The 25,663-nt window shown below is 45.0% G+C and overlaps 1 protein-coding gene across 17 annotated transcripts in view; it reads right to left on the reverse strand.

The window, feature by feature from the left end:
* Window positions 1-25,663, reverse strand: part of Ncam1 (neural cell adhesion molecule 1) — a 302,606-nt gene that overhangs the window by 59,954 nt on the left and 216,989 nt on the right. For all 17 annotated transcript variants that reach the window (XM_052759947.1, XM_052759951.1, XM_052759946.1 and 14 more), the window contains exons 2-6: window positions 5,013-5,087; window positions 3,191-3,409; window positions 2,164-2,307; window positions 1,489-1,626; window positions 321-438 (exon numbers count right to left, since the gene is read on the reverse strand). In XM_052759947.1, coding sequence (XP_052615907.1) covers window positions 321-438; window positions 1,489-1,626; window positions 2,164-2,307; window positions 3,191-3,409; window positions 5,013-5,087 — 694 coding nt within the window. The remainder of the gene's footprint in view (window positions 1-320; window positions 439-1,488; window positions 1,627-2,163; window positions 2,308-3,190; window positions 3,410-5,012; window positions 5,088-25,663) is intronic.

Genomic DNA, 25,663 nt, shown 5'->3' on the forward strand with positions numbered 1-25,663 from the left:
AAGACCTTTGAGCAGCATTTACTGCTACATGCTTTTTATGCTTCTCCCCAGTCTTGGGAGCCTGTGCAAAGACTGTCAATATCTCTCATAAAGGATTCAAGGAATCAGCTCCACCACACCCTCTGGACCTGCCCCCACAAGACTGAAAATGAAACAATAATCAAAGACACAGAGCAAGAGAACGTCCCAGAAAAGAACCATTCCTCACCCTGATATTTTAGGAAGCCCATATTCATGCCACTGAAAAACCCACAGACAATGGCTTCTATGGGTTCCCTTCTCCTCTCACCCATGACACAAGGCACAAGCCAGTTTCTTACTTTGTCCAGCTCATGGTAGGCTCTGGGAACCCATCAGCATCGCACACCAGGGTGACGGACTGGCCCAGGTTAGCAGTGGCATTCACGATGCTCTGTCTGGCCTGGACAGTGGGCGGTACTGAAGGAAAGAAGCATGTCAGGGGTAGTTGTACACAACTTAAAAGTACCTGATGACCCTGAGAAGAGGCATTTGGGGGCCAACAAGTCACCTAGTCACCACCTGGGGGGTAAGAGACCTGGATAGCCACAGCATTAGTGTAAGTGATCTAAACTCAATGGCATTCTAAATAATTGATGTAAACCAAACAAAAATTTGCCCACAAACGTGCATTATTGGTTTTAAGAGTCCAGCTGCTATATTACCTCTTAACTCATGTTCATGTGGTATTTGATTTACAGTGGCTATTTGCTATGGTGTTTTTTCTTAATCAATATATGCTACATAACTACAAGGGCTGGTGGGACTCCATGTTAAAAGGAGGCTCTCCATACTGGCAAAAGTTAGAAAATGCAGTTCCTGGTGGTTTTCAGGTTGGTATGCTTCCAAAAGACACCAGCTCAGCAGAGTGGCATTTCTCTGCAACTGTCATAAACACCCTTGTGCACAAAGTGTTTCCACTGAAGGAATGAGAGGGGGAGAGTTTGGCAAGAAAACACATATCAATAACCAAAACAATTCAAATGCGATTTACTTATTTTCTTAGTACTGACATTATAATTTCCTGTAAACATCTTGCAAATGTCAGATCGATGCTACGGGTGTGTTTATTTGACACTGCAAATTAAGATTAATAAGCCCACGGACCATAATGTTGACTATTCTGAGATCTGAATTGATTGCAATATTTTCTCTGCCCATCAAACCAAGGGGACTAACTTCCTAATGATGGTAACATCAAGGACACTGGGGATGAAGAGGGATTTATTAGTTTGAAGTCCCGCAAGACAATGAAGGGCATTTAATATCTACAATTGGGGGGAGACACCAAAAACTAGTGTGTTAATGCGAGAATGTCCCCCTCTCAGAGGTTCTGATAGTGGGGGGAAATTCTGCTGAGATGCAGAAATGAGTCAGAACAGGTCTACACCCAAGAGGACCTGGGAGAGAAGGTCACTGGCGAACCTTAGTTGTAGTGATGGAGAGAACAGGAAGGACAGATCTCCTCACCATTCACAATGACCTGAATGTCCTTGAAGTTGATCTCCCCCCGGGCCAGGATTCTGCCCTCACAGCGGTAAGTGCCCTCATCTGTCTTCTTGATGCCCCGGATCTGCAGGTAGTTGTTGGACAGGACTATGAATCGGACTGGAAGAGACAAGAGGCAGGATCAATCAAGGTCAGCCGGAGAACTCCACAGTCATCCAAGCAAGCAACTGAGCCTCTTGCTCTTGCCTTTCATTGGTTCTGTGTTTTGTTCTTTATGAGACAGAGTTTTACAGTGTAGTCCATTCTGGCCTGGCATTCACTGTGTAGCCCAGGCTAGCCTCAAGCATGCAGTCATTCTCCATATCAGTTTCTGCATGCTGGGATTACAGACACATGACACAACCTGGTTATCACATCCTTTTTCTTATCTTCAGGGTTGGGTTTTAGGCTGAAATGAGAAAAGTCACTGCTGGCTCTGAAATACATATGAGGTCAAGTCTACTAGGGATGTGTCTTTTACTTTGGAGAGACAACTAGATGCCCAAACACACCAGTTACTGGTATACATCTGTTTGGGACCCAGAAATTGCATGTGGGTTCTGGGACCCTGAATCTGTATTTAGATGGAATGCCTCAGGGGCTGGGTAGGGGTGGAAATTTAGGGTACCCGATGACTCATGGAAACTCAGGTCTTACCATCTTTTTTCAGGATAACGTCTCGGCCTTTGTGCTTCCAGATGATGGTTGGGGGCAGAGAGCTGACCACATCACACACAATCACCGCATCTTCTCCTTCCTTGAACTCCTGTGGGGTTGGTGCGTTCTTGAACATGAGCTTCTCTGAAAAACAGCAGGAGGAGCAGGGTGAGGAAACCACACCTTCTCACTAGAACTGTGCTGCCTAGATTTCCATCCCAGCCCAGTATCCACCCATTATGCAGTGGTGGAGGAGGGGCTCCTGTTCAGCTCAGCACTGGGTCTTTGACAGAGGCAGAGCAGCTAGCTTTAAGAGGGGTCTGTAGAGGGGAACGGGCTCCCTGCTGTAGTGACGATGCACACAGGTACAGTGATGAGTGGCACATCTATCCTACAAGGACAGTGAAGGTCATTGGTTATTTTTTTGGTCTTCCACTCAGACCCCACCCCAAATTCCTTGCAGCAGAGAGAATTCTGAAGAATGAGGGCCCATTGAATGGCAATAAATGCTATGATAATCAACACCTACCTACTAGCTGTCACCTATCCTGACTTGAGCCAACACTATGCATGGTAAGAAGGCAATGAGATGTCACTGTTAAGCCAGCTTTCAGTGGCAATGGGAACTACTTTTTCTGAGCAGCATCAAGTATTCACATATAATACTCCATCTCACTAGGTCATTGGACTGTATCACCAGCAAAGGTAGTGGATAAGAAGAGAAAATCTGAACCATTTGTCTATCATTGTCGCATAGAAGTCACGGAAGAATCCATGATAGCCCTCTAGGAACTGTGTTGTTTGTAGAGAATGAAGGACAGTGGGAATGTAGACTCATGAGACTGGTGGAAACCATGGACTGACCATGGACCATTTGAGAGTGTACCAGAACTCTTAGCAACTCAGAGACAGAAAACGAACTCCCAGGCCCTTACTGGTCCTCCTGTTGCCCTCTCTCTGCTTTTGCTACCCAGCCAGGTATCTTTCTAAGAAAGGTGGGAGTGGAGAGTACATATGAGGCTCTTACGGAAGATCTTCACGTTGACCGTGGCCTCGGACTGGGTGCCATCCTCGCCAGTGACCACACACTTGTAAATGCCGGCATCGTCGATATTGGCATTGTAGATGGTGAGTGTAGAGGAGTCATCATCATTCCATACCACCGAGATCCGCTGCTGGTTTGGGCTCAGCTTTTCCCCGTTGGGGGAGAACCAGGAGATGTCCTTATCTTTGGCTTCTCCTGCCACTAAGGAGGAAGAGATTATTTTCAGAGCACAGAAAAGGAGAAGATTAAGCCCTTCCAGAGTGTCAGTGGCTACCTAGTAAGAATTCCTGGTGGCAAAGGTTGGGAAGGAATCTCTAACATGAAACATTTTGTAGCTCTGCTCTGAGTCTGTTTAATTATATAATAACGTCTCTTAGAGTTGAAAGAATTCATCAGCTACCCGTGCCTGTAATTTTTTTTTTTTTTTTTAGTGGTCCTGCCCTTGGAGAGGGACAGTATTTGCTGTAAACCCACTGTGTCCCACGCACTAAGCTAGGGATGAATGTGTATTATGGGATGGGAAATAAAGGGGGTTAGCTTATCTGAGCCCTGAGTTCCAGGACGTAGTTGGCCTGAACCAATTGATCAGGATGTAAAGGGTGGAGACTGGTCATCTTCTGAGTTGAAGATAGTCCAAGAGTTAAGATTCTAGCCATTTTGACTGTGGCAATTTTATGAGTGACATCCTGATGTCTGTTGCCACAGTCAAAATGCTTCCCTTCCATGCTCTGAGGAGAAAGAACATCAGCAATTCTTTTCTCTCTCTCTGGGCACCTGTGAGGGGCATGACTATTGCTCAGCTGCCTAGAAGCAAGGCTGGGTCAAGGTGAAGGGATCTCCAAGCCAATGCGTCTTCTTTGTCCTACTACCTGTATGGAGGTACCAGCCTGCCCCGCCTAGCTCTGTGCAGATGCTTGGCAGAGAAATGCAGTCTTCCTTTTGGGGCCCATCATGCTTTCAATAAATATCACAATTTGTAAGATGTGCTGTGGGCACTAAAGCTCTATCTTCAGATCATTGAAACTGCTGTAATGACAGCAGAGCTGGAGCAAATGTTTCCATCGGCCACAGCCCTCTGATCGGATGCAAATCCTGGTGGCAGTTCAAGCTCCTTTCTGCCCAAAGCTGCTTGTTAAATGCCACAGCTCACCCCTAGTTCAGTTCATTCCTGTTTCTGCTACATTTCCAAATCCCCGGCATGGCATCTACAACTGCCTTGAAGCCTAATTCCATATCCTTTCCTCCACTGGATAGTTCCCGATTATTATCAGGGATCTACTTCCTAAGGAAGCAATAAGAATAGCAGTTCTCACATATCCCAGAGTTGTATACATGTGTGATGGTGATGGACAGAACATGTTGGGTATTTGGAACAGTCGTGGAAAACCAAGAAAGGTGTCTTCACAACCAGTGCTACTCATATTCAATGCACTGTCAAAACCTTGGATTTTTGAGGTTATTCTAAGAAATGAACCTTAACCTGATCTATGGAGACATTCTTTCTAAGTTCATGCTGCATTCCAGAACTGTGCCTGTAGATAAGATATAAGACCTGAGATGATTCACCCTCTAGGGTATGTGCTGGTTTTCCTACAAACCCCTTTGAGATGCTCCAGTGTCAAGCAGAAATATAGATAGCACGTCACTATGAGGAGAAAGTCTCTGAGAATGGTCTCAGTGGTTATACTGCTCACCAAGAGGAGAGCAGTGGTCACAATTCTAGGCCTAGCACTCCCAGCTTCCACTCTTGAGCAATAGGTTTTGGAGGCAAGCTTTGGGATGTGATGGGACCCGGGACACTTGCCTTGACACAGGAAGAATTTGGACTCTCCAACGCTGATTTCTCCTTGGCTGGGAACAATATCCACTTGCAGGGAAACTGGAAAAGAAAAAGAAAAAGTTGAGATCAAACACACCTTTAAAATTTTGATATCAAACTCCAGAGCTTTCATTCAAAAATGGATTTTTTTTTCAAACTTAGCTTAAAAAAGGCTACAAGGTTTATTTGGCTTCTGAGAACTTGGGACTATCAAAGTGACTTCACACTGTAGCCAGAAGTAGATGCAGCACAGACCACTCCTACATGGCACTGCTGTCTGCTGTCAGAGTGCAAGGGGTCCCCTGGGGGACTGACTAAACAAGTATGCTTTGTATTTACAGAAAGAGCCAGCTAGCCAGTTCCTTTTGGGTGTCAGTCTGCAGTGTCTCTAGGCTGTTAAGAGCAGTCAGTTTGTCACCCCAGAACTATGTGTAGGGATAGCTTGCCTATGCTACCATGCTTGATCACTGTGAATCATCAGGGATGCTGATGAGAGTCCACCTTACCCTGCAACAACATAAAACCATCACGCACATCCCCAGAGCTAGAAATAATATCAGCACGCCAGTCAGTCTGCTGTGGGCCTGAAATCCCACAGTGCGTTTTGTGGAAGTCTTTGCATCTCTTGGCTACTTTTCTTGAATTTCTATTTGAATATCCATACACTCAGTCTCCCCATGGCACTGATAAGAAAAAATACATAACACTGGATCTCACCAATGCCCGCTTCACTCTGCGCCTCGTTTATCTCCTTAGAGCAGATAACAACTGTTCATGAAAACTCAGTTTTAGCATAGGAAAACGGAATGCTTTATTCATTTGAAATCAACTTCCTTTTGCCTCTGCTCTCTTTAAGTAAATCTGAAAAGGGAAGGCTAGTACACATTGGGTTCTATCGAGAGAGTGCCTCAGAGCCATTACGAAGCAAGAACCCCCCCCACCAACTTACCCCCCCCAAAAAAAAACAACAACAACAACAACAACAAACAGGCTGGGTCATAGAGACTCTGAGCTCTTCCTTCCAACAGCCATTTTCTGTTCACAGTATAATGGAGGGAAAGCACGTTGCCATGGTGACCAGCTTGCAGGCAGGGTTGGTGCAGCAGCTCTGAGTATGGGCTCATGAGACAAGAGACCACAGTTGTGCTCAGCAGAATACAGGGATCAAAGGGCCTGCCTGGGGCTGGAAAGGGAATGCACAGGGTTGGGGGGGGGGAGCAGAGTAGTCGGGGGGAAAGCTTTCCTAACCATCCCACTGACAGACAAGGCAGGTCCTGAGAAATTCAGCAGAGGCTTTAGGGGGAAAGGGGTGAAGTGGAGCCAGCATGGAGAGAAAAAAAAATGGAAGGAGGAAAGGGGTAAGGAAAAGGGTACAGGGTCAAGGAGGGGAGGGGGCTGAGCTCTCCTCTATGATGAGAGGCTGGGATTGGGCACATTCAAATGCTGGACTGGAGGAAATAGTGAAATAATCTAGGGAGTGATATCACCTCCACTTTGCTGTTGCCAACCAGTCTGGGGGTCAAGGCTTAATTCTTACCCAAGACCTTGTCCTCCCCAACCTCCACCTTTCTGTACACAGCCTTCGGCACAAACAGCTGCACTGGGACATGAGAGTGGCCAGGGCCAAGTCCACTGGTCCAGAGGCAACCAGCTGGGGTTGCTTTCCTCAACCTCTCTAGTGGACATAGGTGCTGCTCAATTCCATACTGGGACATCTGGAAGGGGTCTCAGAGGTCACCCTGACCTGCCTCTTCACTTTCCAGACAGGGAGGAGCCATGAAGTGTTGTTTCCTTACAGTCATTTAGAGTTACAGGCCCATGTTGTGGAGCCCAGGCCTCCTGGCTCTCAGGTAAGTTCTTGCTCACTTGGCAGTATGATCTTTGTGATGAGGAAAGATGTTCCCACTGAATGTTAGAAAACATCTGGGTATGCTTAGCATGGCCATTTCTTAGGGAGTATAGAAAGCCCAGGGTTAAGCCCCTCTGCTATTCTGATAGCTTGGGGCTTTAATAGAGAAGGCTACAGGCCAGAGCTATGAATTTGAAGGACAACCAGAACCTCTTTCATTGCTTTTGGTGGCTCACACTTCATGGAATGGATGGTACTTTGAAGTCCAGGAGCTGTGCCTCCACCATGACTCACCTGAGCAATATTCCTTTGGTGGAGTTTCCAGGGCATTGTCTAAAAGCAGAGGCATACTTCTGTCTGCCAAGTGCACTGGCCCATATGCTCAGCATTAGCTGTCGGCCTCAACATATGGATCCTGTTACTTCAATACCCTCACTGCTGGAGAATATTCTTATTCTGAGTGAAAAAACAGCCTTCACTTTTTAAAAAAGCTCCTTTCAAAAAAGAACATGACTCTCAAGGGGGAGTCAGGCTGAAGAGCTTTCATACCCAAATGTGGCCAAAATCTATCTATGGACAACTGAGAGAAAGAGAAATGCGAATTTCAAAGGAATTCCCAGCTTAATGGGATTCCTCACACACATTTATCATCAGTTCTAAAAACAGCAATCTTCCGTGGAGACTGCTGGCCCTTTGCACACAAGGAAAAGAGCCTGATTTCTCTCTCAAAGCACCAGACAGGCCTGAGACAGAGGAGCCTAGACACTTTGCAAATAATATTTGGAGGTTTTAGACTGTGGTCAGTGGCACATTATTCTCCTGCACATGCTAAACCTTGAAATATTAGGTCTAATAACGAGAAGTGGAAACCCCATGGTAAACTCTAGACTCCAAACTCCAAATCCCCTGCCTCCACTGCTTGCTCCTTCCCTCCACACCTCTATGGATACTTTTCATTGTTTGCAATAAAATCTCCAGAACTGTGTCTCACCTTCTTCTAGTTGTGCGTGCAAGATCGTTTCCTAAGCGGGCACAATGCACACCTTTAAAGACATATGGAAGCGTTGCTCTCTCATCACGTGCCTCATGCCCTGCTTTGCTTCAGCCTTCTCTGCATAAACACTGTCATCCAAGCTGTACATGAAGATTAACACTCCCAACCCCAGGTGTTTGGACCTGGGTGGGCTTCGCTGCCTGGGATAACATTGTCCATGTTAAGCCCACCTGCAGTCAGCCTGCACTATCAGCTTTACAAAAGGCGTTTCATTCTTATATCAATCCACTAACAGTTCAGAGAGATAAAAAAGGCAGGCGGAGGGCAGGGTGCTGTGTCATTTGCAGGAGAGGAAACTGAGATGCAGGAAATGAAATACTTCACTTAGATGGTGAGCAACTCAACCAAGAACAAATGAATGAACATCATCTAATTCTAATGCTCCTGCTCATATGTCTCCATTTTTTAACCACTTTGAGCCTCTGTGTGTGCGTGTGTGTGTGTGTGTGTGTGTGTGTGTGTGTGTGTGTGTGTGTGTGCTTGTGTGGGGGTGGTGGTGGTGGTGGTGTGTAGATCAGAATTCAATCTCAGGTATCATTATTCAGGAAGCATCCACTTTGATTTTTGAGGACAGCATCTTTCATTGGCCTGGAACTCATCGAATTAGCTAGTTCAGCTGGCCAGCAAGCCCCAAGGATCCACCTGGCTTCACCTCCCCAGCACTGTATTACAAGTACACACAATCACACCAGGCTTCTCCACATGGATCCTTGCAGATCAAGTTCTATCTCTCTAGGCTCTTAGAACCTTTTAGAAGCATCCAAATAGGTTTGTTGTAACTTGTTCCCATTCATTGTTCTTTCTCTCTCTCTCCAAATCATGGGTTAGATATAGTATTTTGTATAAATGCATTTCAATTATATTGCTGTCACCATTTCCCTGTGGTTAATGATAACTGTCCTCTTTGCTCACAGATGATAATATGACTCCCATTTGACAGATGGGGGAGCAGAAGCCCAAGGCCTTAATTAATGCTCAAGATTCAAGCTCACAATGGACAAAGTCCAGCGCTCCAGCCGTTTCCCTCATACTATGTTATTTCACAGGGATGTGAACAAATATTTTAAAAAAAAGTTCTGTCCTTTAATGAACAGAATGGCCCACCTCTCCTTATCTCACATAAATAAGTCTATGGGAGAGTGCTTAGATTTGTCATTCTCTCTCTCTCTCTCTCTCTCTCTCTCTCTCTCTCTCTCTCTCTCTCTCTCTTTCTCTCTCTAGTTGATGAATGTTCTGGAAGCAATGCTTGCTCTTTTAGGTGTAGATAGATGTTTTATAACTCCCAGATTCCTAGTAAAAGTAGGCTATAAAGTCATAGTTATTGAAGAAAAGTGAATGAAAATTTCAGTTCATAAACGATGCTAAGGTACTGATCAGGAGAGGTGGGGATCTTGTTAGCTAAAGTGACAGTGAAGAATCATTCTGACTTCCAAAGGAGTTATGGATTTTGCTTAAATCAGCATCTTTTCACAGCAGTTTAATTTTACTGGTTTTCTTCTCGGATTCTAATGTGTTTGTGGGGTAGGAGCTTCAGGCAGAAAGTGAACTCAGGTCTTTGTGGCCACTTGGAAGTACTGCCATGTTGGGAGGTTATGAAGACATTGGCCATGGGAAAGATGAGACTGCATCTGTGTGTGTGGGCCCAGGGCCAAAGTGGGAACTGCTGAGGAAGATGTCTTATGATTAATCAATTTAAGATGGATAAATTACAGAGGATTGCTCTGCTTAGTGACTATGCATGAGATGAAGGAATTTTCTAGAACCTATTTAATAATGGCCAAGGATTTCTGAAAAAGGTGTTGAATTGTAGCTTTTATGTTTATTTTGTTAGTTGTTGTTTTAGAAATAAGCCTTAAATGTTGCTATAAGCAGTCACCTTGGTGGAGAGATGTGGTTTTGTTTTTCTGTGTATAACTAGGGGGCCTTTTCTGGTGACCATAGTTGCTCTAATTCCAGCCACAGACAACCAGGACAGGAACATAGGAACTTCGAGCCCCTACTGATAGTGACCTTTTCTCTCACAGCTAAACACATGGAACTCAAAGAAAGTAAAACAATTATTGTGGTAGTCACACTGAGTGCTTAAGACTCAGTTTCAGTTCATCTGCTGGAATGTGATCTCAGTTTGATCCGCGTGTTAGCTGTGTGACCATAGCCAAGTTACTTAACCTCTCTGTGCCTCCTCTGCAAAACAGAGAAAATAAAACTCCCCACAGCTTTGGAAAGGTATGTGAATTAATATATGGAAAATCACATAATAAGCTCCTAATACTTGTATATTCTGTGCATCACCTCTAGGAACAACCCTTCCCAGTAAGATTATTTCAGTTTGAGGAAAGCAATGTTTTCCTTTATGGCTTAAAAATAAAATTTCTTTCCCAAATGATCTAAGCTGTGGATAAGTAGCCTATTTCTGCTTTTTGCATTAATTTATTTGTTTGGAAGATGCTGAATTCAGTCAGAGCCAAAACACAATAATGGAAACACTGAGCAGTGCTCTGGATGGATCCTTTCACCTTGGCCTCAGTGCTCTCTACTCTATAAAAACAGCGAGGCTGAACTTACATGCTTGGATTGTCACAGAACTAAATAGGAGACAGTTGTGGTTAAAGACTCAGGTTCTGGATTCGGGGAGACAGTCTGAGTTCCAGTCAGACACTTAGTAACAGAGCTGATTGGCAGGTGAATCTAAGTCCACATTCTTCATCTCTAAATCAGCACACTGACCCTATAGACCTCATGTGGGTATTGAACTGATTTAGAAAGATATTTTATATAGTGCCAAACATACATACATGCGCGTGCGCGCGCGCGCGCGCACACACACACACACACACACACACAATCTAGACTACCCCCAAAAATCACAAATAAAATACCCAATAATGTTTGTAACAGCAGGAATGAGACAGTAGAAATTTCTTGTATACTATCATAGCTAACATCTCCAAAGTCAACTAAGGTGTATGTGTGTGTGTTTATGTTTATATCTATGTGCATGTTCAGTAACAACCACTGAGAGCTTATACAAATATACAAATGTGTATATGTGTACTAATGGAATAAGTCCAAATGTCAGATTCATACTATTGGAAGAGTAACTTGGTATGAGCAAATTTATCTGATTTAAGGGAAAATGGATTAATACATTACTAGATGGCACAGGTGTGTCACTCATTCTAGCCCTACAGTTGTGGCTTGAGCTACTATTGGCAGTAGCTGCTCGGGAGAAAATGAGGTAAACATTCAAATATAAAACCCAAAGCAGGCGCTATTTTAGAGACCTTATAAAGTACATGTTCTTAGAGATTTTGATTTCCTGTTGTATAGAATGGCATCAACATGGAAGACTACATTCCAGTGGCCACTGGAAACACCAGCGCTTACAACTGGTTCACAGCAGAACTGGAATCACCCAAAAGCCCTATGAGCACTGCGAATCTTCCAGCAAGAGACTCCAATCTAATTTTTGTTTAAATCTGAATATCCAGAAGTGATGCAGCTAGGTTTCCAGGTCAGTGGTGATGAATCTATAACCAAACCCCTTCAATACGCTCCTTGCAATGTTCCCACAGGATCATGGTCCCTGGGTTTCTGTTAAGACAGAAGACAAGCTAGAGAGTGGAGGAACCCTCTCAGCACAGCTGAAGTTTCTTCTGGTCATGAACATTGGAACACAGCTGATGTGTGAGAGCAGACCCTCAGACTAGAAGAGAGGAACAAGATGGCTGCCAATGACATCAGAGATGGTTTCACGTTTAAGCCAGTGGGATGGAGAAACTGGAATGCCTGGAGTAAAGACCAGCCACACAGGCAGGCTACATACAGTACAGGCAGATTTAAACCAAATTCACTGTCAAGAGACACAGGGCTCTTTATGTTTATATACTGAGCAGATTTCCAGAACTTAGCGTTTTAATAAACTCATTCAAATTTGACATTGTTACCTGTTCAAAGCCATGCAGCAAGTGGTCTTGGTGAAAAGTCCCTCTAACCTCCCTAGTTCTCATGACTCAGCTCAACAAGGCAGTGGAGAAAGTGACTAAATGGTTGTGGCCTCAGAAATCTTCAGTGTTCTACATAATCATCATTTATACAATAAGGTTGGAACAAGGAAGAATAATGCTGAGTATCACAACAACTGAGGCCTCCAAGATTAATCAAATAGATCCCACCATCCAAAATATTTCTAGCCTTTTGGAATGAGGGAAACCAAAGAACAGAAGCCACCTTGTCAGAGCAAGCAGTACTATTTCTTAGCATAATACATTACAGGAGCTACTGTGAATGAGGCAAAATTGTCTGCTAGTTCGATTCCATGGGTCTGTCTTCAAATCAGAACCTCGAGTCAAGCTCTATAATGGTTACAGCCCTCTTGACCTCTGGACTTCAATAATCCTTCAGAACTCCTGGTCTCCTGAGTTTGTCGGGTCACACTATCATCTTATTAGTTCTAACTTTAAAAATCAGATGATTTCATTTTATTGGAAAAAAGATAATGGGATTGGGTCAATGGCTCAGTGGGTAAGCACTTGCCATGCAAATGTGAGGACCTTAGTTGAGATTCCTAGAACCCATGTAACGCTGGATGTGTATCTGTAATTCCAGCGTTCCTATGGAGATGGGAGGCGGAGACTGGAGAATAAATATCCTGAAGTTTGTGAAGGAGCGTACAGCCTGGCATGTGAAGCGGCAGTCAATAAGAAATCCTGTCTCAAAAGCAGGTAGAAGGCAATTGCAGGTTTCCTCTGATCTCCATATACTGTCTACACCGTCATAATATAGATAGTACACACACACACACACACACACACACACACACACACACACACACACACACAAATGCACGCACACAAATAAAAATTGTCAATGGCTCAAAACTGAGGTTGCTGGACCCCAAAGTACCTAGCAGCTAGAAAACACAACTAACTAACAGGTCAGGTCACACGCCTTGCGCTTTTGAGTAGAGAGCAAGACAATGTACATGTTGGTCAATTTGTTCAGAAGTAAGAATCACACAGTTTCCAGCCCCTCACTCCCACCATCAATGCCATATCCAACACTCAAAGGAACACCAAGCAGGGACAAAATCCACACAAACTCTAGCTAGATCCACAGATTCGGCACTGGGCCAACAGAGAATCCAGCCTGCCCATCAAAAAGAGTATTCTTTTTGTTCATCTTAAAATATCTTTAAACTTTGACTGTTCTTCTGTGTTTGCCAAAGCATCAAGCCAGAAGTATCCTCATAGTGTATCACCAGGTCCAATTTCCAGCCTGGGAGTAAAATCCTTTGGAGTGGGCAGCAGCCACATCTGCTATGCTGCATAACAGGTGAGGGCAAGAATGCTCCAGAACTCCTCTCCCCAAGGAGTGCATAGCCCAGTATTTGTATGCCAAGAGGCTTGGCTTCTCAGGCTGCTCTATCACGGAAGGCTGGGATTGTAGAGCCAGTTAGTAACTAAGGTGGTAGTTCGGAAATGGATCTGATGTGCCCTCATCAACTCCTATTTATCCTCAGAAAAAAACAGGAGCAGAAATCTCATATACTGTAGTGCAGTTTGGAGGCCTAGGGGATGACCCCAGATGTTGACCTCTGACCTAGGCCTGCTTTTTCCTTCTGTGTCTTCTTTTCTTTTTGTATCCCCATCGCTAGTCCTGCTTTCTCTTTATGTGGTTTGCCCTAGTCTCATCCCCATTCCCAAAGAACCAGGGTTGTCAAGTGGCGGAAATAGCTCTAGAAAGCTGAGCTAAAACATGTGCTCACAAAGGCTTGTGATGAGCTGTTTAAACTGGCTAATGAGCCCCACCCCAGGGGCACTTTTTATTAATTAATTGATTGATAGATTTTTGTTTGTTTGTTACATGCACGGTAGTGTGTGTGTGTGTGTGTGTGTGTGTGTGTGTGTGTGTGTGTGTGTGTGTGTGTGAGAGAGAGAGAGAGAGAGAGAGAGAGAGGACAGAGACATCTGAGCAGGACATCAGGTGTCCTCCATCTCCACCATATTGCCTTCAGGGTCTCTCACTAAATCTGAAACTTGCATTTTTTTTTTTTTTTAACCAGGCTGGCCATCTAGTGATCTCCTGGGATCTGCCCCTAAAGCTGAGATTATAGGCATGCCCAGCTATGCCTGGCTCTTGACACCAGTGCTGGGGATTTGAACCCAGGTCCTCTTGCTCCCACAGCATGCACTCTTACCCACTGACTCCTCTACCCAGTCCTCCAGGGGAAGTTTTGGATTTGCTTGTCTGTTTGTTTTAATGAAGTTCAGTCTTCTTGTTCCCTTTTCAGGATACATATCCTGCTTTTCCCTTTCTCTAGGTAGACTCTGATGGGGACAGCACCTTACATGAAGCTAAATTATGGAAATGATGGGCGTGGATGCAAACAGATGTTTGGAACTCAGATGATGTTCTCCAGATAAACAAAGTCCATCCACCTGCCCCCCTGATAAATCAGGGCTTCTTGGTAAATCATTCCATGCTATCTGATGGCATCCGGGATGCTCCTGACAGTGTAGTCTTAGGATGCTCTCTGAAACTTTGCCTTGACAAAATGACTCATTGGAGTCTTTCTTCCAGCCATAAAAAGGTACCAATATGAGGCAGACTTCCTCCCTCCTCCCTACCAACAGCTTCTGCTAACATGGCAAGAAGCTGGGATTGTATCTTTCAATATTTGTCCAGCTGTTGTTTGCAGATGTTGTATTCTTTGCACGGAGAAAATAGAAAGTTAGAGAATGCGAGCATGCAACTTCATCCTGAGAATTTTAGATATCGCCCATGTCTTTCAAAAATGTCCTTATGTGTTGATGACTGTAAGCACATCTGGGCTATTGAAGATACAGAGCTTAATGTTCCTCAAACAACCATTGCAGGGAATTGTCAAAACTCTTTACTGTCAAGTAAAAAATTCTACACGTTCGACAGTATGTATGCGATTATTATGGGCCAGGCACTGTATTAGTGTTTAATTTATTTAATCTTTACAACAACCTCACAAGGTTGGTACTGTTTTGTTCTATTGGAAAAATGAAGAAACCAAGGAAACAGAATAATGAAAAACCAAGAAAAGTAATGAAGAAAAATGAAAACAAAACAAAACAAAACAAAACTGAGGAAGCAGAATTGAAGCCAGGTTGACCAGCTCCAGGGTACTTGTTTTAGATCCGAATGTACATAGAGTCAGTCTCAAAGAGAGTTTTGGTGACAGGTGATTGCTTTTCTGCTGGAGGAGCTGGCAAACGGGCACACGGGTAGAAAAAGACATCACAGGCTAGGAGCTATCCTGACAGAGCCCTTCCTGATTCTGAGCAGTGGCCCCAAAAACACAGGTGCTCAGCCCAATCGGCCATTTTCCTGCCGCTACAGCCGTCCCCATAACCCTATCCTCACCAGCCATGGTCCTGGCCTCAAAGCTTCCCTGCTTTACCACAGTTACAGCTCTGTGCTCAGCACTGATGGTGGACATCTCTAGGGACGGGACCAGAAGACTTGTGTTTTCCCCAGTGTGGGTTCTGGATAAGTCACTGTCTTCTCCATTGGAATGCTGGTTTGCAAATAACTCTTCCCTGGGTGTGGTAGGTGCACACCTGTAATCATGGTATGCTGAAAGTAAGGTTGGAAGTTTGAGGCCAGTGTGGGATTCACAGCAAGACCCTGTCCCAAAGCAGCAACAGCATTCTCACTGCTGTGTGGATTGTGACTGATCCACCCCTCACCACACTGGGCATGAATTTGCGGTAATCCCTGCAGGCTCTGAACTTGTGCATCTCACGGCATCCATCCCCCTGAAGAGGTCCTCTGCCGAGAGACCCGGGCAAAGGAATTCCTGTGGAGGTCACATTTCTTCCTGCTGGGTGCAGAGTCCGATCTCAATTGGCACAACTACGCTCAACCCAGTCAAACGGTGTTTGACTTGTTGGATAATACACACATGGTCACATTGTACACATGCTGGAGTGAGAAGAACAGAAGAATACCTAAGCATTTGGATGGCAATTCTTTGAATAATATAGCTATTGTTCTGGAGTTGACTGTGCTGCTTTTTGAGTTAGGGAGCCAGTGAGAATGCCATCCTCAGCATCAGGAGTCAGCGGACAAGGTATAATGCTACTTTATCACCACCAGGGCTTCTCAGAAGCTCAGAACTTAGCATGGCTGTAGATCAAAGTGGGGAGGGATGGGTGTTGAAGAGAAGGGCCTAAAGCAGACAGTGCCAAAGGCCAAGGAAAGGACAGTGTAGGCACACATAAATGCAGACGTTTGGGGGCCTGTGCCATTTCATCTGCCAACATCATGACCCATTCATCCATATGATTACTCAGGGTGCTGCTCTCCAATTCTCCCTGAAGTCTCCTGACTGTGCTTCAAGCCTCCCTCTGCCTCTGCAGAGTTACTTCAGGGAGGGAGCAGAGCCCCACATCCCGCCCTCTTCCAGGTTAGCTCCTAACCTTCCTTGGCATTTTTTTATCTTAGGATTTATACTCCTATAACAGCAGTAGCCTGCAGCTGTACTGCAGGTTACTGGTGGTCTTTTTCTGATTTATTAGGAATGCAATGTCTTGGGTAAGGTTTGCTGGGAGGAAAGTGGTGGAAATGTCACCAGGTAGAAGCAAGGAAGAACGTGATCCTGGCAGTTGGGATCTTCACCATGTGCTAATCTGCTCCTTTCTTTCTGCCTAGAATAATTCTATAACCCTGAAGAATGACTAACAAGTCACACACATTGAGCATGGACCATGAAACCTTTGCATCCATCATAGATTTTGACATGCGTTTCTTAATATTTTTTCCCACAGAAGCCACTACTACTAAGTCCTTATATTATTCACTTAACTCCACCCCTCCTACCACCCACACCAAACTTTCCTTGGCACAGGCACTGCTTTTATGGTACAGGCCATACTGGATCCCAGCCTGTGCAATCAAAGGCAGGGACATGGAAGGCCTCATGGTGCCATGTCATAATAAGCTTTGGTGTTCAAGGACTGGAGTCTGAGGGGGTCCCAAGAAGCTAGTTCAAAGGTCTGGGGTAAATAATGAGGCTCACCCTTGAGGGACTGATATCCTCCAATCTCATGCCACAGTGGTGAGTCTTGTTCTAATGAGACTTTCACATGGGCAGAACTTCTTCTTTCGCCCTTGAGGTGATGAAGTCCTTACGGGAAACTTGGAATCACGTACCTAAAGTGCTTGTTCCTGGGTCCTTCATGCTAGTATTCACAGGAAAGTAAAAACCTACCCAGGGAAAAAAGTCTGCAGATAGAGGTAGGGGAAACTTCTTCCCATCATCTTCAGGAGAACAAACTACTCTGTTGGCCCTCAAAGTCTACAGAGACCACTGAGACCCTGGCCTAGTGGTCCCTATGTCATGTTTAAATAAGGGACATGAGTGGGATGCAGAAAAGAAGCACACAGATGTAGACACAGACACACAGAAAGATGGACGTGAATATAAACATATACAGATTTACACACAGAGGCATGAACATAAACACACACACACAGATATGAACATAAACACAGATATGAATATAAGTGCACACAGATTCACAGACACACACAGGCTGGGATATATAATGAGTTCAAGGTGAACTTGAGCCACCTAGTGGGACCCTGCTTGAAAAAAGTAGAGCTTAGAAATCCCTACTGCATAGTGACACCAGAACACAACTCACTATATGATTGTGGTGCTACTTATGAGAACATACAGACTGTATCACCAGCTGGATAAGATGTACACATTCAATATGACAGACCATAAATACTATGTTACTGGTTGTGTGCATTAAGTATTCTATAGCTTTTTATTATTTTACTATGTACTCTTTACACCTATAAAAAATGAAAATGACTGTAAAACAGTGTGCCATGTTTTCCAGCAGCAGCCTCAGGCAGCTGATTTTTCAGCACCCAATCAAGAGACACAGAGAGGCACGTCCAAGGTGTACTGGTGGCCACACATTCTGCTCCCCATCCCATCTCTGCTGCCTTCTGAGGAATCAGAGGGCCTGGTGCAGGCTCCTGCTGTGAAACCCCCAACCTTAAGGAGCTATGAGAAGGGACCCAACTCTGCCACGTGGGTCTGACTCTACTACAGAGCCCCAGCCATGCTGTCTGTCACTGGTGCTGAGGCCTGAACTCTCCTCAGGGTCACTATTATCTGACTCTGTGTTAGGTGCTGATACCTTCTAATAACTTCTTACCTCCAGCAATCCATCTCAGTGTCCCCCCTTGAACTCGGCATCAGAGACCTTTCAAGGACATGGCCCGAAATAGGTCTTACTTAGAAAATGAGGATATACAGTGGACTTTTACTCAGCTGCAAAGAAAAATGAAATTATGAAATTTTTAGGAAAATGGGTGGAACTGGGACATATTCTGCTAAGAGAAGTGACCCAGTCTCAGAAAGAAAACATTGGATGCTCTCTCACACACATGGATTCTGATTTTTAATGTTGATGTGCATGTAAGTCAAGGGTTGTGAGGGTGGGTACAGGCGACAAAATTAAACAGGGGACTATGAAAAGGGCCGAGAGGGGACCACGTCATGTGACTCATCAGGGCTATCTAGGTTTGAGAAAGGGCACTCTTATACTGCGTGTTGCTTATACCAAAATAAAAACCTGTCCATGATACAGTTCTCATAATAGGTCTCTACTGTGGTGAGGCCCATAACTGTACTGCCAGAGGGCTGGCAGAAGTCCTACACACCTAAAAGTAAGAGCAGCCGCAACAGCTTTGGTCAGAAAGGAAAAGCCATAACATATATGAACGTGAAACTGTGTTCATGCAGTATAACTTAGTTTATAACAAGGCAAGCTGCCTTCGCTTCTATAAACAAGCCATAGCTGTCAGCACTACTATTTGGCCTTTAATGATGCCAGTATCTTATGGAAAGCTATTAAATAGTAACAACCTGACAAGCAAGTCCACCAAGGACCATGGTTTCCAGAATAAATGGCTAGAGAGAAAAATAGCAGACGAAGCCAGCAGCAGCCCCTCCACTCCCTTTGGGACCACGAATCTGCCTCTGGGTCTCATCCCACTCTCTGCAGACACAGCATTGACTTTTCCCTTTTCTTCCCCACTGTGGCGTCTATACCTAGCTTCATATTTCATGAAGCGTTTCTCACCGAGCCCATTCAGGTGAGCTGACAGATTCTGAAAGTTCTACACAAATAACACCAACCCACACTAAGACCCCACACTTTGCACTATATCAGTTTCCAAAATCATTGGACTGTAAATTACATGCTTGGTTCCTAACGGGAAAGAGAGGATGAGGAAACTGTTTTCTCCCAAAACTGCCAGGTAAGTTACACAGTTGAAAAATCAATCAGTCAGTTAAATGACAACAACACCCCCAAACCATGCAACGACTATGTTACGGTTTCTTATCCTTTGTCCTGTACTTAGGGCAGAGCTACCAAATAAAGATAGGGATTCAAGTTTAGAGTTGGCCCTTCTTTGGGCTCTCCATCCTTTGACAGAGTCACAAGGAAGAGTGACCTGAGATCAGAGCCTGAGGTCATGAGCCTGGGTCTAGAGCAAGGTCTGATGGAGTCTCCTGACTCAGGGGAAAGTTTCCTCCCATTCTAGGGGACTCAGACACTGGCTGCAGGAGACAGGCAAACCTGCAAAGGCAGGAAAGAAGGGACAGGCAGAAGGAGGAAGAGGGTGAATGAGTTAGTGATGGAGGGAGGGAGGGAGCTAAGTACTGTCTATGAGAAAAGTGTCGTTACAGTAAAAGGAAGAGATGGCATTTGGATGTGATGTGACCAGTGATCTCTAAGGAGTCTTAGTAAGAAGACTTTCTATGCTAACTCTGCTGTTCCTCTAACCCTCGTAGGAACCACTACCAGTATCAACCTGTGCACAGTCTCCTCCGTACACCAGTGCACTCTGCACTTAGAGGCTGGCATTAATCATTCAGTGAGGCCTCAACTGTTGGCACAGACTAGACTGAACAGAACATAAGACTTTCTCCCTCCTAGAATTTAGAAGGTGATGTTCCTGGATTTATCTTCAATGAGGTTCTTCCTATCCCCTGAAAATTCTGATTCTGTACCTCTGCCTTGAGGACCTCTTGTTTCTGCTTCTAATAATGCTGGTGATTTTGCGATGTAGCCAGGTCAGGGATCACTGGCTTAGTCAACAACCTGTCTGAACTAATTGATGAACTACAAATAACCTTGCACCCAGTTAAAGTCTTCAAGGCCCTGACTGAGACTAGTTATCTTTGTAATCACTCTTACGCCACCCTGTTTTCTTGGCCATTTGTCACAGGCAGCAATGGGACATAGCTTGGCACAAACTTCGATTTCATGCATTTATTTTTATGTGAGTCGTGGCAGCACTTTAGGACGCAGGGCCATAAGCAACTGTGAGGAATAGTTGTATGTATCAGCTTGCCTGGGCCACAGAGTACCCAGATATTTGGTTGAACATCATTCTGGGTGGGTCTGTGGGAGTGTTTCTGGGAGAGGTTAGCATGTTGGTTGGATGGAGTAAGCAGATTGCCCTTCCTAATGATATGGTGGTCCTTCCTTAGTTGGTTAAGACCTGGATAGAAGGCTGAGTAAGAAAGAATCTCAGTCTTTTTAGAACAAGGTCATCAGACCTCTTCCTCCTGCACCTGGACTTGGAGTGGAGCTTATGCTACAGGCTTTGCTGGTTCTTGGACCCTGACTTAGACTGGAATTAGACCATTATTTCTCCTGGGTCTCCAGCTTGCTGATGGCAGACCTCAGACTTCCTAGTCTCTGAAACTATGTGAGACAATTCATAATAGCAATCTATTCATTTGTAAATCTGTATACTTATCTAATCTATACACACAAACCACACACGCACATAAATAAAACAATGTGTACATATGCATATTCATGTCCACATATATGAGAATGTCCATGCCTACATATTGTGTTACCTATTGGTTCTGTTTCTCTGCAGAACCAGCACTAGCATGCTAACACACATGAGTGCATTATATTTTCTGGAAGTAGATACCCATGGCCATAAACTAGATATAATGGGGGAAAGGATAAGCTACAATTGATATCACCGAGCCTACCACTGAGTTTGACATCTTCAGTCCACCTCGCTTAGGCTGATCCCTTGTAGTACAGATGACAGGTCTCAGTCACTCAGGAGACTGCTTTGTTTACCAGGTGAGACTGAGGTGCCTCCTTTGTGAGCAGCATCCGAAACTCCCAGAGACGAATCTGCAGATCACCAAACGGTGATCAAAACGCATTCTGTGTGCTCTGTGCACATTCTTGCGAATCATAAGGAAAAAAGGAAAAGGGGAGGGAGTGCATGAAGGAGGCATCAGACACTCTTCCCAAAATGAGGCCTCGGGGCTCTGAAATAAAGCCTTTAGTAATTATGAATTAGCTATAAGTCATAAAATAATACAAATTACCGCTATAGTATCTTCAAAATGCCAATTTAAAAAGACAGCCGGCACTAAGTGGTAGTCCTTTTAGTGTAGAATGATTTCTGCTCTGTGGAATAAGGAACTACCTGACTCTTAGCTTTGTTCTGTTCTACTGACAAACTTCCAAGCTCAACAGGCACATTCATAGGCTTCTCAATCCCCTGCTGAATCCAATGAAAGAAAACTCTGAATTGTTTCTAACAATTCCTAGCTGAATTCATCTTGCCTTTGGAGGTGAAGAGTCCCAAGGACAAATGCGCCTCTCGTATGTAAAAGATGAGCATTTCCTCCTCCTATCCCCATGCTGTTCCTGCTTTCTTCGCTGCCTCCCTGCAATGCATGCTTCACTTTCAAAGCAAAGGTCATTTGGTGATTCATTAGCTCCTCTTCACATGTGAGCATTCAAAGCTCCTGTTCAGTGGTCTATTGCACTGGAGTCACAGGCCTTCTTGATATTCCCTGTGGACCGTGGCTGGTGCATAACCTCCACGGAGGAAGACAGAGACCATGACCATGTATAAACGCTCCTTCCTGCAAGTTCTTCCCGTCTTCTGTACTGCAGACTATAGAGAAGTCCAAGTGTCATACAGGCGTCTGTCCCTGCAGCTCACTCTACCAAGGACACTGATGCAAGGATGCAAAGAAACGCCCTGAACAACAGGTGGGGACTTCATTTACTTTCTGGGAGGCCCATGGACATGAATGCAGAAGTGTCTGCGATGGTTTGGATATGTCTCTCATGCGCCCATGTGTTAAAGGCTCAGTCATCAGGGGCTTCATTAGGAGGTACTGAGGACCTTTGGAAGGAGAAGGCCAGTGCGGACAACGTTTAGGACACTGAGAGTAGCTCTTCAAAGGCCTGTAAAATGCCAGCCTTCTCTCTGTTTCCCACTTAATGTGTGCATGCTTACCTTGATAGACACTTCCCTCATGTGCTGCCTAGTCCACGTCCATCAGGCCACTGAGTCTTGGACTTGAACCTCCAAAATCATAAGTCAAAATGATCCTCTTGTTTATAAGTACCTTGTGTTGGTATTTTGTTACAACCATGGAAAGTTCACTAATAGAGCTCCCAACACACAGTGAATTCACTAATAGAGCTCCCAAAACACAGTGAATTCACTAATATAGCTCGCAACACACAGTGAGTTCACTAATATAGCTCCCAACATACAGTGAATTCACTAATAAAGCTCCCAACACACAGTGAGTTCACTAATAGAGCTCCTAACACACAGTGAGTTCACTAATAGAGCTCCCAACACACAGTGAGTTCACTAACATTGCTCCCAACACAGTGAGTTCACTAATAGAGCTCCCAACACACAGTGAGTTCACTAATATTACTCCCAACGGGCAGAAGTTCTGCTGGTCAGATCATTAGAAGCTAAAGTTTCTTCATCATAAAATGAGATATGGATAACAATACTTGGGATGATTCAAAACAATAAACTGGCAGAACAACGGAAGCCAAAACGTCACACCAATAAGCTGCCTGGTGAGGCAAGGCGACGCTGTAATTTCCAAGTGTCTTGTATTTGGTTCTGGTGCCGGCAGGTTCCGACAAATGCCACCTGCCTGACAGCTGGCGCTTTTTCACTCACGTCACACCTCCAGACATGAGTATTGTTTCTTAAATTACTTAACAAAAAGCAAAAAAAAAAAAAAAAGTATTTAAATGGAAATACCTGGGCAAGTTCTGAACAGTGAGTCAGACAGGGTGGTCCTGCGCAAGGGGGACCACGGTGTGTGTGCAGCAGGAGGCCTGGATCCTGGGGACTAATGCCTTCCTGTAAAATCAGCAGGAAAGCAGGGGCAAAGGGTGGCAAGGTGGGGGAAATCAGTTCGAAAGGAAGGTGGGGTTCTCTCTTCTATCTCAAAAACCATCGTAGAGTTTCAGGCACGTTCTTCTGTCTCTCCAGCTCCCAGGGAGCCCACTGGGAAAGGAAGAGGCTGACTTAAGTAAGTGTGAAAACCCACGGCACCTTGATAGTCACATGACTGAGGCGTAGAAACTGGTGAAGAATTACGCCGTCTCTCTTGGTGCTGCTTGTCCCAGCCCTGTAGGTAAGGGTTCCACACAGTTCCAGCTTCACCTAGTTTCACAGTCAATCTTTGCTGATTCTGGAGGCGCAGCAGAGGCCCCACTCCACCTGGGCAAAGCCAGGGTCACCCCTATAGACTGGCATCTTAGAGCACCCAGCAGGTGCAGCCCCCTTCTGCAGTGGGGCTCTATCCCTGCGCTCTGTTACTGGCTGAAGTTCTGGTCTAAACTAGACCCAGCATTCAAAAGACAGCTTGGCTGAGTATCCTGCTTCTACTCTGAGCCCATGCTGTAGCAGATCCCACCACAGGAAATCCCATTTGGGGAGAAGCAGAGATGGCAGCATCATTTGATCCTGCTGTGTGGTAAGAAGTAACCCAAACAGACACAAAAGGTTTCCTATACAGCAGTGTTCTGTACATAGTACTTATCATCACCTTAAAACAAGGCAAAGAAACGCAAGTTAGCATCCCCTGGCAGCTGCTAACAACATTGGGAGAGCCAAGAAAAGCAGCATCAGGACCATGTGGATGGAAGCCAAAGGAAGCCAAATATTCTCCACAGCCCCAGCTCGACCAACACAATGACTCAATGAGTTGGGCTGCCATCCTGGGACACATCATCGTACGAAGGACAGTGAGTTTGGAGAAACAGAACAAGATAGATTATTCTTCCCCCAGGGCACTTCCTCCCCTCAGGGAACAATCCGAAAGTGAGATGTTTCTTCCAGTGGTAAGCAATCCTGATGGACTTAAGATCAGAATATGAATAACTCCGAGGACAGTAAACCCTTCCTTACAGCCAGGGCTATAGGGAAAGCAAGGAGCTAGAAAGAAACTGCTGTTTCCAACTGTCTCTTCCCCCTCACTGGGCTTCAGCATTAGTGATTCCAAAGTGTACATTCTGGATGCACCTCTGGGCCTGTTTTAAGAAATACTTTTGAAGCCAAAATGGTCTCATCTGAAGAATGCTTATATTCTGGAGACTAGTTTTTTTTTTCTTTCTTTTTTTTTAATGGAGGAGGACAGTCCCTCAGTCTAATTCTGGATGGTTATCTGTCAATGTGATTAAATCATCCATGTAGAATCAAAGATGTTGAGCCAACCAAGCATGGTCAGGGTCCCTCGGTGCTTCTCAGGTCCAGATGTGAACCCAGCGGGCAGTCCTCCAAGCACTCTTATATAACTGTTCCTATTTCTGACAAGGGCAGTAAAGACCATCTGGGTTAAAACCTCACTGTAAAGTCTGCCTAAGGAGAACAGGGCCAGACCTCTGTCCTGCTGCTCACACTTAAAGCAGATACCCAGGTCTTAGTGTTTGCAGCCTCCAGGCCAGGCAGCCTCAGGCCTACCAAATAAAAGTTAAGACCTGAGTCAAGCCAGCAACGGCAGTTTGGAGCAGGGACTGACTGTGTTCAAGAGGCCTCCAGGACTCTCTCACACCAGGCATTCTCAGACCAGATCTCAAAGCCTTCCCTTTCTCCCTACTCAGCAGCAGGAATTTCCTCCATGTGGATTCTCCCCATCTTGGCTGGTGGAACTGATCTTTATGGTATTAATGAAATGGAAAGACTGACAAGGACATCCCTGCAGGGGAATCAGCATTGCTATTCCTGATCAGGGATATTTTTATTCTTGTGTTGACACCAAGAAGTAAAGAGAATCCGCAAGAGAATCTGCACCAGCGAGCAAAGCATTGAGCACCAGGCTGGATGCTTACAGACCTCATCCCTGGAGCCCAACATGGCCCCTGGACTCACTGATGTGCTTCATAGAAGGAGAAACTTAGGTTTAGGGTTTCAATGGATTGTTCAGTACCACACAGCTAGAAAGAAGCTAAATTGAGGATAGGCATTCGTTCTATTCCAAAGTCCATTTCACTTCCGTTTCCATGAGGTCCCCCTGAACAGAAAGGGGCCTCGAGGGAGCAATGGGTATCATCTCCTTCTACTCTAAGCAAGAGTTCCTGCTTCTGCTCAGGGGGAAAGGAGAAGAGAGCAAACTTCATGCTTGAGGAAGGTGCCTCTGCACCATGTATTCCCAGGTCACACCTCAGAGATCAGGTGAGTCTCCTGTGTGCACTCTGATCAGGGCTAGGAGTCCAATACCAGACTTTAGGAAGACCATTCCAGAAACTCTATATAATTTGTAAACATAACTTGTCACATTAAGGAAAAGGACCACCTCTAGACAAAGAAAGGATGAATTGGTGGATAGGAGCAAACCTGTGTGCTTTTCTTCCCCTT

This window comes from Peromyscus californicus, unplaced genomic scaffold (assembly GCF_007827085.1).
Source record: "Peromyscus californicus insignis strain IS unplaced genomic scaffold, ASM782708v3 Scaffold_11__1_contigs__length_118956290, whole genome shotgun sequence".
NCBI lineage: Eukaryota > Metazoa > Chordata > Mammalia > Rodentia > Cricetidae > Peromyscus > Peromyscus californicus.